Raw genomic sequence first — 13,473 nt, forward strand, 5'->3', positions numbered from 1 at the left:
TCCCTTTCTCCAGGCTCGGATGGGGCTGCATCCAGCTACCAGGTCAAACAGCTAGAAGAGCAAAACGCAAGGCTTAAGGAAGCTCTTGTCAGGTATAACGCTTCCTCCCTGTTAGATCTCCTCCTCTGTGATATCACCTCTGCAGATCCTCACTGCAAGCTCCCACGCCCTGCCACCTGGCAACAAAACCGGCCTCAAAGCAGTGACCCATGGACCTTGTTCTCGAGCCAGGGTATTAACCCCCTAGGCCCCCACAGACACACCTCCAAATGCCCCTCAGTCCCTTTCTAACTCCGGGCACATCTGTTAAACCTCAGAGGAGTAGGAAGTGGGGTAGGTCTCTGTGGGACTGCTGAGGTTATACATGCAGAGAACGTGAGATGCTGCAGAAAGCAGCCACTCTGCTTTCTTCTGATACTCTGGCTATGAGCAGGCTACTTAAATACAGTAGCCGGTTGATACTGTGCGTGTGTTTGCCAGGGCGGCCAGAGGATTCCGGGGGCCCGGGGTCTTCGGCGGCGGGGGGCCCCTTCCGTTCCGGGACCGCTGCCGAAGTGTCCTGAAGACCTGAAGACTCGAAGACTTCGGCAGTAATTCGGCGGCGGGGGGTTCCCGCCGCGGGTCTTCGGGGCACTTCGGCGGTGGGTCCCCGAACGGAAGGGCCCCCCGCCGCGGAATTACCGCCAAAGACCGAGCTGAACTTCAGCGGCGGGTCCCGCTTCGGCGGTAATTCGCCGGCGGGAGGATCATTCCGTCCCGGAGCGGAAGGCCCCCCCCCCCCGGCGAAGACCAGGAGCGAAGAAGCTCCTGCGCCCGGCCTGCAAGAGTTTTCTGGGCCCCCCAGAGCGAGTGAGGGACCCCGCTCCAGGGGCCCCGAAAAACTCTCGTGGGGGCCCCTGTGGGGCTCGGGGCCTGGGGCAAATTGCCCCTCTTGCCCCCCCCTCTGGGCAGCCCTGGTGTTTGCTGTGGTGACCAGATTAGGATGGCTTCTGGCAGTGTCCTGCACACCTCCTGGCCAGGTGTCTACTGAACTGCTTCGCACTGGGAAATGGATGTTGCAGCTCTCTGTAGCCCCAACAGGGACAACCTCGGAGGGTCCTAGGAGAGAGCCTCCCCTGCATGGTCCCACCAATGTACCTGTTATAGTCTTCATTGTCTAGCCTCTTCAGGTCACAGCCCAAGAGTCTGATCTGCCCTGTTCCCATGAAGAGTTAAGTTACAGGCAGGTCTCTGTTCTGACTGAATGTGCACTGATGGCTACAAAGCTGTCTTTTTACCACGGAGCGGCAATCTGAGCCCCCCTGGTAAATGAGTTCCCTTTGCACTCAGCATGGCTGCCCCTGTATCTCAGCACTGGGACCGCAAGCTGTCCTGTGTGGGATGGTCACTGCTAGGTGTCCTAGCCAGCTGACTCGGAAGGGCTGCAGACATCTGAGGAAGGACAGGGGATGGCTGCTGTGATCACAGTCCCTGGGTCCCTTTCCGTTTGCTCTGAGTGTGTTTGCTCTGTTTCAGGATGCGGGATCTGTCTGCATCAGAGAAGCAGGAGCACGTGAAGCTTCAGAAACACATGGAGAAGAAGAATTCAGAGCTGGAGAGCTTGCGTCAGCAGAAGGAGAAGCTGCAGGAGGAGGTGAAGCAGGCAGAGAGAACCATTGATGAGTTGAAAGAGCAGGTGAGTTAACCCCAGGGTGCTTTGGGGCTTCAAAGAGGGTCAGGGAACCACTGCCAGGCAAATCGGCGTCTCCTGTGAACTGTTGGGTGTGGGGCTCTCGCTTAGAAATCGCACGCTTAGAGCAGTGAAGGAGTCCCAGGGGATCCTGCTGTAGTCTGCCCTTCTCCAGCACGAGCCGTGCCGGACTCTGGGCTGTGGTTCATGCTTGGCTGCAGGCTGGCTTCCTTAAATGTAAGAGATGCTTTGCACCTGGTGCCTTAGAACCTTTCCAAAGGAGAGTCTAACTGATGTCTCCTTACCTCTGGAATTCGGCACCACCTAACATGCTTGTCTTAGCATGGCGCGGTCAGGAGGGCGGGCGAGTCACAGCCATGCAGAGGTTCTAGTGACGTTGGGGAAGATCCCTTGATGACTACAAGGCAGTGTGCTCCCCTTTGCATTTTACGGGTTCCCTAGAGGCAGGCACGGACCGTCTGCTGCGGAAGAAGCAGTTGATAGAGTACGGAAGCTCTAGCACGATCCTGGCTTGGTAGGAGAGCGGTAATTATCACTGACACCACTTAATAACGTGCAAAGGGAGAGAGAGAATGACTCCTGTTCCCATGTAAAGAGACCGAGCTCCCATTATGCCTCTGATAAATCTGACCCATAACTTGTCCTGGGCTTCGGTGCAGAGCAGAGAGCTTTGGAAAGCTGGGCTCAGGTCTGGCAAAACAGGAGAAGACAGATTTCTTTGAGGTACTGGAAACTGACTGGAGGTTGCATAAAAGTACATTAGGTATTAGTGTCACGATGTTCCAGGTTCTGTGAGGATTGAAGCCAGGTGTCTCTTCCCGTCTCCTCACCCTGCTGGAACATTGAGTGTTCCTGTAGCGCAATGGTGGGCACCCTGCGCCCGCAGGCCGCATGCAGCCCATCAGGGTAAGGCGCTGTTGGCCATGAGACGGTTTCTTTACATTGACCGTCTGCAGCTCCCAGTGGCCGCGGTTCACCGTTCCCGGCCAATAGGAGCAGGGGGAAGCGGTGCGGGCCACAGGGACTGGGTGACTGGGCAACAAAATGGCAGATGAAATTCAGTGTTGATAAAAACAAAGTAACGCACATTGGAAAACACCATCCCAACTATACCTATAACATGGTGGGTCTGAATTAGCTGTTACCACTCAAGAGAGGGATCTTGGAGTCATTGTGGGTAGTTCTCTGAAAACATCCACTCAATGTGCGGCAGCAGTCAAAAAAGCGAACAGTGATTAGGAAAGGCACAGATAATAAGGCAGACTATATTATTATGACCACAATATAAAGCCATGGTGCGCCCGCATCATAAATACTGCGTGCAGTTCTGGTCGCCCCATCTCAAAAAAGCTATATTAGAATTAGAAACAGTACAGAGAAGGGCAACGAAAGTGCTGAGGGGTATGAAACAGCTTCCATACAAGGAGAAATTAGAAAGGCTGGGACTGTTCAGCTTAGAAAAGAGACAATTAAGGGAGGGGATAGGATAGAGGTCTATAAAATCATAAATGTGAATAGGGAGGTGTTATTAACCCCTTCACAGAACACAAGAACCAGGGGTCACCCAATGAATTTAATAGGCAGCAGGTTTAAAACAAACTTCACACAGCACAGTGTCAACCTGTGGAACTCCTTGCCAGAGGATGTTGTGAAAGCCAAGAGTATAACTGGGTTAAAAAAAGAAGTAGATAAGTTAAAGGAGGACAGGTTCATCATGGCTATTAGCCAAGCTAGTCAGGGATGCAGCCCAGTGCTCCAGGTGTGTCTACAACTCTGACTGCCGGAAGCTGGGAATGGTTGAGAAAGGATGGATCACTCGATAATTACCGTTCTGTTCACTCTCTCTGACGCGTCTGGCACTGGCCGCTGTGGGAAAACAGGACACTGGGTTAGATGAACCATTGGCCTGACTCAGGATGGTGGATGTTACATTCTTATGCAGCGGTGTTGGAATGTGGGAGGCCAGGTCAGGGTTAAGCTTTTGAGCCCTGTGTCCTTAGGTGGATGCTGCGCTGGGTGCTGAAGAGATGGTGGAGACTCTGACAGAGAGAAACCTGGACTTGGAGGAGAAGGTCCGGGAGCTGCGCGAGACCGTCGGCGACCTGGTAAGCTGCCCAGCAGGCAGAGCTCTCTGCCATGGGTCAGAGAGGATGAGACAGAACCCACGCGTGTTCCTTTGTCTGCATGGTCTGCAGCCAGGCTGGCCACAGGACGGGGTGCGGCAGCGGGAGAGCTGCGCTGGGCGGGCTGTTCGCCTGCCACGGCAGAGCCATGCTGGATGCTGGACGGGCTCCGGCGAGGCTCAATGAAGTCACCGGGGTTGGCTGATCTCCCACGCTCCTGATGGGCACGATGGCCGCAGCTGATCTCCTGGTCAGCCCCAAAGCTGTGCCCCTTCCCTCCTCTGAAAGCCCCATGCTCCTGGGGCCTGGCAGGCCGAGCTGTGAGCAGCAGCCCCCTCCCCTTCTTCCTGCTAGGAAGCCATGAACGAGATGAACGACGAGCTGCAGGAGAATGCCAGGGAGACTGAGCTGGAGCTGCGTGAGCAGCTGGACATGGCAACGGCGCGGGTCCGCGAGGCGGAGAAGCGTGTGGAGGCTGCACAGGAGACGGTGGCAGATTACCAGCAGACCATCAAGAAATACAGGGAGCTGACTGCACACCTGCAGGTAAAGTCCTTGAGCACCTCCTGTGGGGCCAGGGGAGGGGCTGGCTGACGTGCCCAGCACCCAGCGGAGCAGCAGCTGCTTCAGGGCAGGGCTTTAGTGCCAAGGAGGCAGAGGCCTCAGCAGGCAAGAGCACTGCAGAGGAGAGGGGACGGGACCAACCCTGCAGGGGCTGCTGCTGGCACTGCAAACGCTGGCCCTGCAGGGGCTGCTGCTGGCACTGCAAACGCTGGCCCTGCAGGGGCTGCTGCTGGCACTGCAAACGCTGGCCCTGCAGGGGCTGCTGCTGGCACTGCAAACGCTGGCCCTGCAGGGGCTGCTGCTGGCACTGCAAACGCTGGCCCTGCAGGGGCTGCTGCTGGCACTGCAAACACACCTGGAACGAGCGGCTGGTGCCCTGGGAGTTGGGCTCCTGGTTTAGACGGGATTTACCGAGAACATCCGGCTAAGCCAGAGCAACCTGAACACTAGTTTACTCTGAGGGAACCTTCCTCCGATTGCTTGTGCCTCAGCTGCCTCCTGGCCAGCCATCTGCTCCGCAGGCTGGGAGCTCTGGAACCAGAGGGCGAACGTGCTCCCAAGCGTGGGCGTTGTGTTGTGTCTCGGGGGCTGCAGGTGGGAGCAGGTGGATGGGATCCCTAAGGGACCTGGGGGCGCTGGCAGCAGGCAAGTGAGACCATCATGGAAATGCGGGTGGGGAGACGGCTCTAGTTACCCTCCCCGCCCTGCGCGGTTGTTCTCCTGGGCCCGCAGCAGTCTGCCCTGTGTCCTCTTGGGAACTGCGCTAGGCCCAGCGCTGGGGAGACGCCTCAGCTGAATGCACCCAGATAGTCAACTCCCCTTCCTCCTCCTTGCCTGCCCCATTATCGCCCGACACCACAGGGAGGCCTGGCCCCGGCGGTGTTCGGGGGCGAGGGGATGGCAGTTCTGCTCCTTCATGTTCTGTTGTATTGCTAATCCTCCCCTCTCCTCCTGCAATCAGGACGTGAACCGAGAGCTCACGAACCAGCAAGAAGCTTCTGTTGAGAGACAACAGCAGCCTCCACCAGAGATGTTCGACTTCAAGATTAAATTTGCAGAGACTAAGGCCCATGCGAAGGTACGGTGAGCAGCTGTGTGTGTCGCTGTGTAGGACCCAGGTGTGGGTATTCCCATGGGCGGACGGCATCGCTTCCTGTGCTCGGGCCGCTTCCAAAGGCTGCCATGTTATTCTGAGGGTGTCAGAGGCCTCCCCCAGGGCTGTGTCACTAGTGAGTGAGAGCACCCAAAAGGCTGCGAAACAGCTTAACTGCTGCGAAACACTCCTTCCCCACCGGCTAGCGTGTGGGCTGGCAGACCCTGGCAGGCAGGGCCGCCGGCGCGCTCTGGCCCAGGCTGTGAAAACGGAGCCTGGAGCTGCTCGGCAGGGGTGCCGGAAGGGTGAGTGGTGCGGCTGGAGAAATCCGGCATTACTGGGTGGGGGCGGGAATGGGGCGTAACCTCTGTGCTGAGAAACGGGGGCCCAGACTGTAACGGTTTTCGCACAGCAGCAAGTACTTGAAAATGGGGTTTTGTGACACACACGTGTCCTGCCCGACGTGGACTCGCGCGGCTGGAAGGACGGTAACAAGTGTCTGACGTTTGCCCTCCTCGGAGCAGGGACCCTGCCCTGGAGCAGCGAGAGGGAAGCCATGGGAATGTGGCGCTGGGACGGGGGCGGAAAGGGGCTTGGACGGACTGGCCCGGCGGGGCCCCGTGTAGTGCCAGCCAGCGGGCGGGGGGCCCGGGGAGTCGCCTCACACGTTCCAGGCTCCGTTTGATGTTCCCTCTGTCTCCCCAGGCCATAGAGATGGAGCTGCGGCAGATGGAGGTGCAGCAGGCCAACCAGCACGTCTCCCTCCTCACCTCCTTCATGCCTGACAGCTTCCTGCGCCACGGCGGGGACCACGACTGCATCCTGGTGCTGCTGCTCATCCCCCGGCTCATCTGCAAGGTAGCCCAGCGCACGCGCCCCCCTGCCCCAGCACCTCTTCCTTCGACACGGTTAGGGCAGGGAGCGGCCTGTTTTCATCCCACTTCGGCTTATTTCTGTGCCGCGAGCGGAGGTGCTCAGGGCCGCTCCATTGCCCCTGGGTGGCGCTGTGCGGCAGAGCCAGGCCCTTCCTCCGGCAGGGCTTCAGTGAGCCCCTCTCGCCCACCCGAGCGGCACTGCGGGGCTCTGAAGGGCATCGCATCTGGGCGGCGCCTGCCGGAAGGATGGGGGCTGGGGGCCTGTGGGGGGTGCTCTCCTCACGGCTCGATGGCGCCGCCTCCTGGTGGTTCTGGGGATTGCTCTGTCTGTCAAGGCTGACAGCCCTTCCAGCAGGTACGTCCTCAGTATCTCCACTGCAGCTCCTCTCACTCAGGAGCAGCATCCTCGTCCCTTTCCGGGGGCAGGGCATCGAGGATCCCACTCTCCTGCGGTCCCAGTGCCACTCCTGGGAGCCCGGGGGCTCAGGGACCTCCACACAGCAGCCAAGGGCCATTCCCTGCTGGCTCCTTGCTGCCTTTTCCTGAGCCGCTTTCATACCTCCTGGCCCTCCCCACTCCTTGGGCTTGCTGGCCTCTCAGCCCCCTCCTCCCAGGGCGTAACGCCAGGCTGCTCACCCCGGCAGCCCCTCTGCTCCCTGCCTGTCTCCAGCGGTGAGCGTCTCCCTGATCAGTTGCCACCAGCCTAAAGCTCCCCTGGTGCAGCCTAACCAGCTGAGTGGGCCCACCTGGCCTAATTCAGCTCCTGCAGGGCTAGTGTGGGGAGCACACCCCATCCCCAGGATGAAAAGGGGGGCCCTGGGGGGCAGTCCTGGTGTCTCAGGGGCCCCCCAGAGATGGGAGCAGAGCTGAGAGGTCTCTGGCTGGGCAGGCTGCAGGGGAGTGAAGCTGATGGAAACACAAGAAAACCCCTTGAGTTGGATAAAATGGCCGCCGTGACCATGACTGAAGCTGCGTGAGCTGGTGCCTGCCCAGGTCAGGCCCATGGCAGAGTGTGTGAAATGCCAGGGGAGCCTGTCCCAGCAAGCGCAGCTCTGTGGCAGGGATGCTGGGCTGCGGGGAGCAGGAGGGATGTGCCGCCGTGCTGGGCAGCCCGGGACTGAGACTGCTCTGTCTCTTCTGGAACAGGCCGAGCTGATCAGCAAACAGGCCCAGGAGAAGTTCGAGCTGAATGAGAACTGTGCCGAGCGCACGGGCCTCCGGGGTGCCCCAGGGGAGCAGCTGAGCTTTGCTGCAGGGCTGGTGTATTCGCTCAGCCTCCTGCAAGCGACGCTGCACAAATACGAACAGTGAGTACCCTGAGCGTCCTGCACCGTGCACGCAGCCTGTGGGTCCCCGGCGCTCTGGGAGGAGAGCACCTAGGGTGCCCCCGTTCCTGCAGAGGGTGGGGAAACCTCTCACGTGTCCAGAATGGCTGAGGGCCAGGGAGGCGCCTCATCCGGAGCACCGCAGCCGAGGGAGGGGTGTGGTGGGCTCTGGTCTCGAGGAAGGCGTTGCCAGAGATCTAAGCACTGCCTGCCGCAGCCGGCGCTCAGGCGTTTCATGGTGCTGCTGCCGAGGTCAGACAGAGAATCCTTCCAGCTGCACCTTCCCACGCGCGCCACTGAAACCTCCCCAGCGCCCCTCCAGCGGCACTAGGTCCATGCTGAAAGCCTGACAGCCAGCCCAGAGACTGGAACAGACTCTCCTGCGGTGGCCCTTCCCCGTAGCCCCAGCGCAGCTAGTGCCGCGGCTGGTCCCGGTCACCAGAAGTGCCCTCTCCTTGGGTTGGCCTGGGGGCCTGGACCTCGGATGGATGCTGAGCTCCCATGAGCTGCTCAGCACCTCTGACCGGCATCCAGAACGAGCGCCCGCGTGAGACTGCAGGGCCCCTGTAGCGACCAGACCCGTGTCCCAGCCTAGCTGACAGTATTTGCTCCTCCGCCAGGGCCCTGAGCAAGTGCAGCGTTGAGGTCTATAAGAAGGTGGGGATGCTCTACCCGGAGATGAGTGTCCATGAGCGCTCGCTGGACTTCCTGATTCAGCTGCTGCACAAGGACCAGCTGGATGAGACGGTCAACGTGGAGCCACTCACCAAAGCTATCAAATACTACCAGGTAGGAGGTGCGGTCTGTGCCGCAGGCGGGTGCCGGCTCTGTGCCGCTCTCTGCACTACGGGCACTGGCCCCAGGGCAAGCTGAGCTGTGGGGGGTGGGAGCAGCGAAGTGGGGCTGAGCTTTGCAGAGCCCCAGGTGGCATTGCTGCTTTCAGGGAAACCTCCCAGGCTGCCGGCTAAGTAGCTAGGTTCCCGTCACCACCTTTCCTTCTTTCCCCTCTGCCTCCTGGACACTGAGATCTGGTTCCCCTGCTGGCCCGCGACTAGATCTCCCATTTGCTCTGAATTCCCTCCTAGAGAAGGGAGATGCCTCGCCGCCCTTGTGCCAGGATCCCTTATCTGGGCACCCTAGGACACTGGCTGCAGAAACCGGCACCGCTGGCCCACAGGGCCATGTCCCCCCGTCAGAGACTGAACTAGACCTCCCAGAACTTCCCGTAATCCCAGCACAGAGGAGTATAGTGGAGCAGGAGAATCCCTGCTAATTCCGTGGGATCAGGCCCCCTTCCCAAGATTGATTGATTGTCCACTCCAAGTATCCCAGAGAGCCCCTTAGCATCTGCTACTGCAGCCAATCTGCTGTCCTCTGCCCCTGCCCCAGCACGCTTCCCTCTCCCCCAAACGTTTGAAGCCAGGTGAGGGAGCTGGGATAGCGTGTGGCTCTGCTGGATTAACTCCGTTCTGTTCCTCTCGCTGTTACCAAGGGGCAGACCCATGAGTGTGCTTGTGCTGCTGTGCTCTCGTCTGCAGCACAACGTTCGCCCTCCTCCAGCTCCCAGCAGGCTGCGTGCGGACGGGGCGGGCTGCGGTTCGTGGCTCTGGCAGGGCTTTGGGGAAGCTAACGCCTCTCTCCGTCTCCTTTCCAGCACCTGTACAGCATCCACCTGGTGGAGCAAGCCGAAGACTGCACCATGCAGCTGGCGGACCACATTAAGGTGAAGTAGCCGCGGTGCGGCCCGTGCTGCAGGCCCTTGGGAAGGAGTCACTGCACCGGCTGCTGCTGCCTCCTTCATGAGGGCTTTGGAAAACGTCCTCCTGAGACGCACTCCTGCCTCTTTGCCAGGGTGCATCCCCTGCTAGCGTGGGCTTACCAGCTGCCCGCCCCCCCCGAACCCCTCCTCTCACCCACCAGCACTGGGATCAGGGCGGGCATCCCTCGGGGTTTGCACCCTGCCAATGCGCTGCTGAGTAAAGGGCAGGAAGAGGAGTTGGGATCACAGCGCTGAGCCCGGTCCCTGCAGCGGAGCACTCGGCGCTGTCAGGCCTCCCGTCAGAGCACACCTGTGTCCTGGTGCCTCCCAACATAACCCACCCCTAGAGCAAAGCAGCCCAGGCTCCTGTGGAGCCAGAATCCCCGAGCTCTGGCCGCCTGGAATCCCAGAGAGCTCAGCCCTGCTGTCCCCAGGCAAGCTCGTCTCGCTGAGTCTGCTTTGCCCTGAACTAATGGCGCTCGTGCTTGTCCCGCAGTTCACCCAGAGTGCCTTGGACTGCATGGGCGTGGAGGTGGGTCGATTGCGGTCCTTCCTGCAGGTGAGCAGCCGACTTCCTGCCGCCCTGGTTCCCCTCTGCATTCGGGGCCAGCACCTCGGCTGGCGTACGTTGGCGTTGCTCCATGGACGTCAGCAGCTACGCCGGCGTGAGCCAGCTGATGCCCTGGCCCTCGGCATCTCAGGTGTTGAGCTTTCTCACCCCCTTCCTTCCTTCCGTGTGCCTGGCAGACGGGGCAGGAGGCGTCCGACCTCGCCATCCTCCTCAAGGACCTGGAGACCTCCTGCAGCGACATCCGCCAGTTCTGCAAGAAGATCAGACGCCGCATGCCGGGAACAGACGCACCTGGGATACCCGCAGCACTCGGCTTTGGACAGCAGGTGGGACTAGCCAGTGCCAAAGTCCCAGGGAAAAGGGCAGCCGAACACCTGTGCCGGGGGCTGCGCTGGCAGCTTGCCAGGAGCCGCACGGGCACCGCAGATACCATGAGGTGCAGAACATTGCAGCCACCCTCCTGCTGGGCGAGGCAGCTGCAGAGAATACGCATCCCAGCAGGCCGTGCTCATTGGGGTTCCGCTGAAGGGGAGGCTCCCACTTGTGCCAGCTCCGTTGTAGTCCCGCACAACAGGCGCCATCTTCTGTCCGTCACTCACCTCCCCCAGCCTCCCCCCACCCCCCCGGTGACTCCCCGCCGGCGTAAGGGGCTTTTAGTACCAGTCTGGTGCTAGGGATGCTGTCACCTGCCTGGCTTGAAGGGTCCCTTGGGCAGAGTGGAGGCAGAGTGCGCAGTGGGGGAGAGCCGGTGCAGTCAGTGCGTTGTCTGGCGAGCCAGCGTGCGTCTTTGTCTGCCTGGCTGGGACCAGTGGCGTTCGCTACTTGGGTCTCTTCTCTCTTTGTGTTGTGTTACACGCGTGCCTGGGCCGTGCGTCAAACATGCTATGCAGTGTCTGCCCCGGCCCTTTTCCTGAATGTCCCGGGGCTGGGGCGGGGCAGATCAGAGCACGCTGGCGAGAACCGCGAGCAGGGGGGCGGAGCAGGGGCGGGAGGAGTGGGACGCTGACACTGCAGAGTCACCTTACGGGGCGGGGCAGAGCCCTCGCTGTGAGAGGAGGAAGGCGCAGCCAGGAGTCACAGGGGTTAGGTAGCGGGTAGAGCATACGACAGAGCTAGGAGAGCCCTGACTACATCTTCCTGCCTGAGCCACGGCCTTGAGCTGCCATCTGTAACGTGGCCCCGGTAACGGAACTTCCCTGGGTAAAGAAGCCTGAGCCCATGTGGCCCGTGTCACAGCAGGGACTGCACGAAGCCCTGGGAAGGAGTCTGGTGAGGGAAGCAGAGAGCAGGAACCTTGGGCTCAGGTGGTGACAAGAGTTCCCCGCCCTGTTGGCTTCCTGGGCTGTCCTTCCTCCTGCTGCCTGGCTCTGCTCCCTGGTGATCACTGAACTGCCCTCCGCGATCTCTTAGCCGTCGGGAGAGTGCAGTGCTGTGCCGCCTGGCAGGCGTGTGGAGGAACAGCCTCCACTTGCCTTTGCTGGGAGCGAATCCCGTCATCGCCGTGTGTCTGCCTGACCCCAGGTGTCGGACACGCTGCTGGACTGCCGCAAGCACCTGACCTGGGTGGTGGCGGTGCTGCAGGAAGTGGCTGCCGCGGGGGCCCAGATGATCGCCCCGCTGACGGAGAATGAAGGGCTCCTGGCCGGGAAGCTGGAAGATCTGGCCTTCAAAGCAAGCGAGCAGGTGGGAACCCAGTTCTCGGCTTCCCTACAGCCCTCTGCCCCGGGGAACGAAAGCCTGTTCGCCTCCGAGGGGCTTGTATCTCACGCCAGCCCCTGGGCACTTGGGATGAGCCTGGGTGGAGCGACAGCCAGTGAACGCTGACGCGTAGGGACCAGCCCCTCACCTACCCCCTCGGTCTGCAGCCTCCTCGTCGGCAGAGGGGCCGACAGCCCGCCAAGGCCTGGGGTCGGTGGAGCGAGGGCAGGAAGCCTTTCCTAGCAGAGGTACTTGGCTCAGCGGGTGCAGAGCGCACCTTGAAACGGGGCAATTCTCTCTCTCACCGTCCTCTGCAGATCTACGGCAGCCAGGGCGTCAACCCGTACGAGTGCCTGCGCCAGTCCTGCAACATCCTCATTGCCACCATGAACAAGATGGCCACTGCAATGCAGGAGGGAGAGTACGACGCCGACCGGCCGCAGACCAAGGTGGGGCACGGCTGGGGGGCGCCTTCGGGCTGGGCCAGGGCAGCCGAACAGAGCCAGGCGAGGCCCTGGGTTCCTGTGGATGGCGGGAGGAGATGGAAAACCTGGGCTGTCTGGTGACAAGGATGATCAGGCTGCAGTGCACCCAGCAGACACCGATGGCACGGCCCCTCGTAGCTGGGTTTTGTGGGGTGTGTTCTGGGCGCAGTGGGCTCTCCTTGGACACTGTTAGCAGGTGAGGAGCCAGCACCTTGCATCAGGAGCCCCCCCTGCTGTCGGTGCAGCTAGGCAGATGCTTCCAAACCAGCAGGTGTGTCTTAGCCTTCAGCCTTAGGGCGTGTAACCTGCCGAGGGTCCGTCGCCTTCTCAGCCAGCGAGACCAGCCTTCCCTGCATTGTCAGGGACTCGGGGAGCCAGGCAATTGCCTGTCGTGTGCGGATTTGGGGGGACGTCCCCTCAGCAGCGTCCTGCCCATTTTCACCATGAGCAAGCACTGGAATCCATCAGCTGGCAATATCCGAGCAACCCCCGTTCTCGTCCCTGCAGCCCCCTCCTCCTGTCAATCTGAGGGCAGCCGCACTCCGGGCCGAGATCACGGATGCCGAGGGCCTGGGACTGAAGCTGGAAGACAGAGAGACCGTCATCAAAGAGCTGAAGAAATCGCTCAAAATCAAGGTGAGCTCATCCGTGGTCTGTTCCCTAATGTGCCTTTCCTGTGGGCCGGTGCAGAACCCTGTACCCTGGGGGTGCCCCCTTCGCCTGGCCAGTAGCAGCTCTGCCCGCGGAGCTGTTAGCCCTTTGCATCGGTTTCCCCAGCGAGCACGAGGCTGCCTGGGGGAGACGCCAGCTGCCCACGTAGCAGAGGCCTGTGGCATCAGCCATAAGGGACTCCCCAGGTGGGTGGTCCGCGTAGGCCTAACCTGAGCCCCGGAGCCAGTAAGGGATGGTGGCGTGTGCCCGCTATCGGCTCACCCGTGGAGCCGGGGCGGGCGCTCCAGGGCACTGGAGCACGCGGGCCATGCCCAGGGGCCTGCAGCACTTCGCTTTCTCCCCTGCCGCTCCAGGGCGAGGAGCTGAGTGAAGCAAACGTGCGCCTCAGTCTCCTGGAGAAGAAGCTTGACAGCGCGTCCAAGGACGCGGATGACCGGGTGGAGAAGATCCAGACCAAGCTGGACGAGACCCAGGCTCTGCTCAAAAAGAAGGAGAAGTGAGTGTGGGTTTCCGGGCCAGGGGATTCGGGGTGGGCCTGCTGAGGGAGGCGCCTGTGCAGAAGGGGAGCAGCTTGCCATGGTTTCCAGGGCTGTTCTGGAGGGTAGGGGTGGCGTTAAC

At 60.9% G+C, this 13,473-nt stretch overlaps 1 protein-coding gene across 7 annotated transcripts in view; it reads left to right on the forward strand.

Annotated features, from left to right (window-relative positions):
* Positions 1 to 13,473, forward strand: part of LOC123371159 (dynactin subunit 1-like) — a 71,456-nt gene that overhangs the window by 49,341 nt on the left and 8,642 nt on the right. For all 7 annotated transcript variants that reach the window (XM_045018454.1, XM_045018453.1, XM_045018452.1 and 4 more), the window contains 15 exons: positions 14 to 92; positions 1,516 to 1,675; positions 3,691 to 3,795; positions 4,168 to 4,359; positions 5,339 to 5,455; positions 6,176 to 6,328; positions 7,492 to 7,652; positions 8,291 to 8,459; positions 9,325 to 9,393; positions 9,926 to 9,988; positions 10,177 to 10,326; positions 11,522 to 11,683; positions 12,016 to 12,147; positions 12,691 to 12,819; positions 13,209 to 13,351. In XM_045018454.1, coding sequence (XP_044874389.1) covers positions 14 to 92; positions 1,516 to 1,675; positions 3,691 to 3,795; positions 4,168 to 4,359; positions 5,339 to 5,455; positions 6,176 to 6,328; positions 7,492 to 7,652; positions 8,291 to 8,459; positions 9,325 to 9,393; positions 9,926 to 9,988; positions 10,177 to 10,326; positions 11,522 to 11,683; positions 12,016 to 12,147; positions 12,691 to 12,819; positions 13,209 to 13,351 — 1,984 coding nt within the window. The remainder of the gene's footprint in view (positions 1 to 13; positions 93 to 1,515; positions 1,676 to 3,690; positions 3,796 to 4,167; positions 4,360 to 5,338; positions 5,456 to 6,175; positions 6,329 to 7,491; positions 7,653 to 8,290; positions 8,460 to 9,324; positions 9,394 to 9,925; positions 9,989 to 10,176; positions 10,327 to 11,521; positions 11,684 to 12,015; positions 12,148 to 12,690; positions 12,820 to 13,208; positions 13,352 to 13,473) is intronic.

Source organism: Mauremys mutica, chromosome 5 (genome assembly GCF_020497125.1).
Source record: "Mauremys mutica isolate MM-2020 ecotype Southern chromosome 5, ASM2049712v1, whole genome shotgun sequence".
Classification (NCBI taxonomy): Eukaryota; Metazoa; Chordata; order Testudines; family Geoemydidae; genus Mauremys; species Mauremys mutica.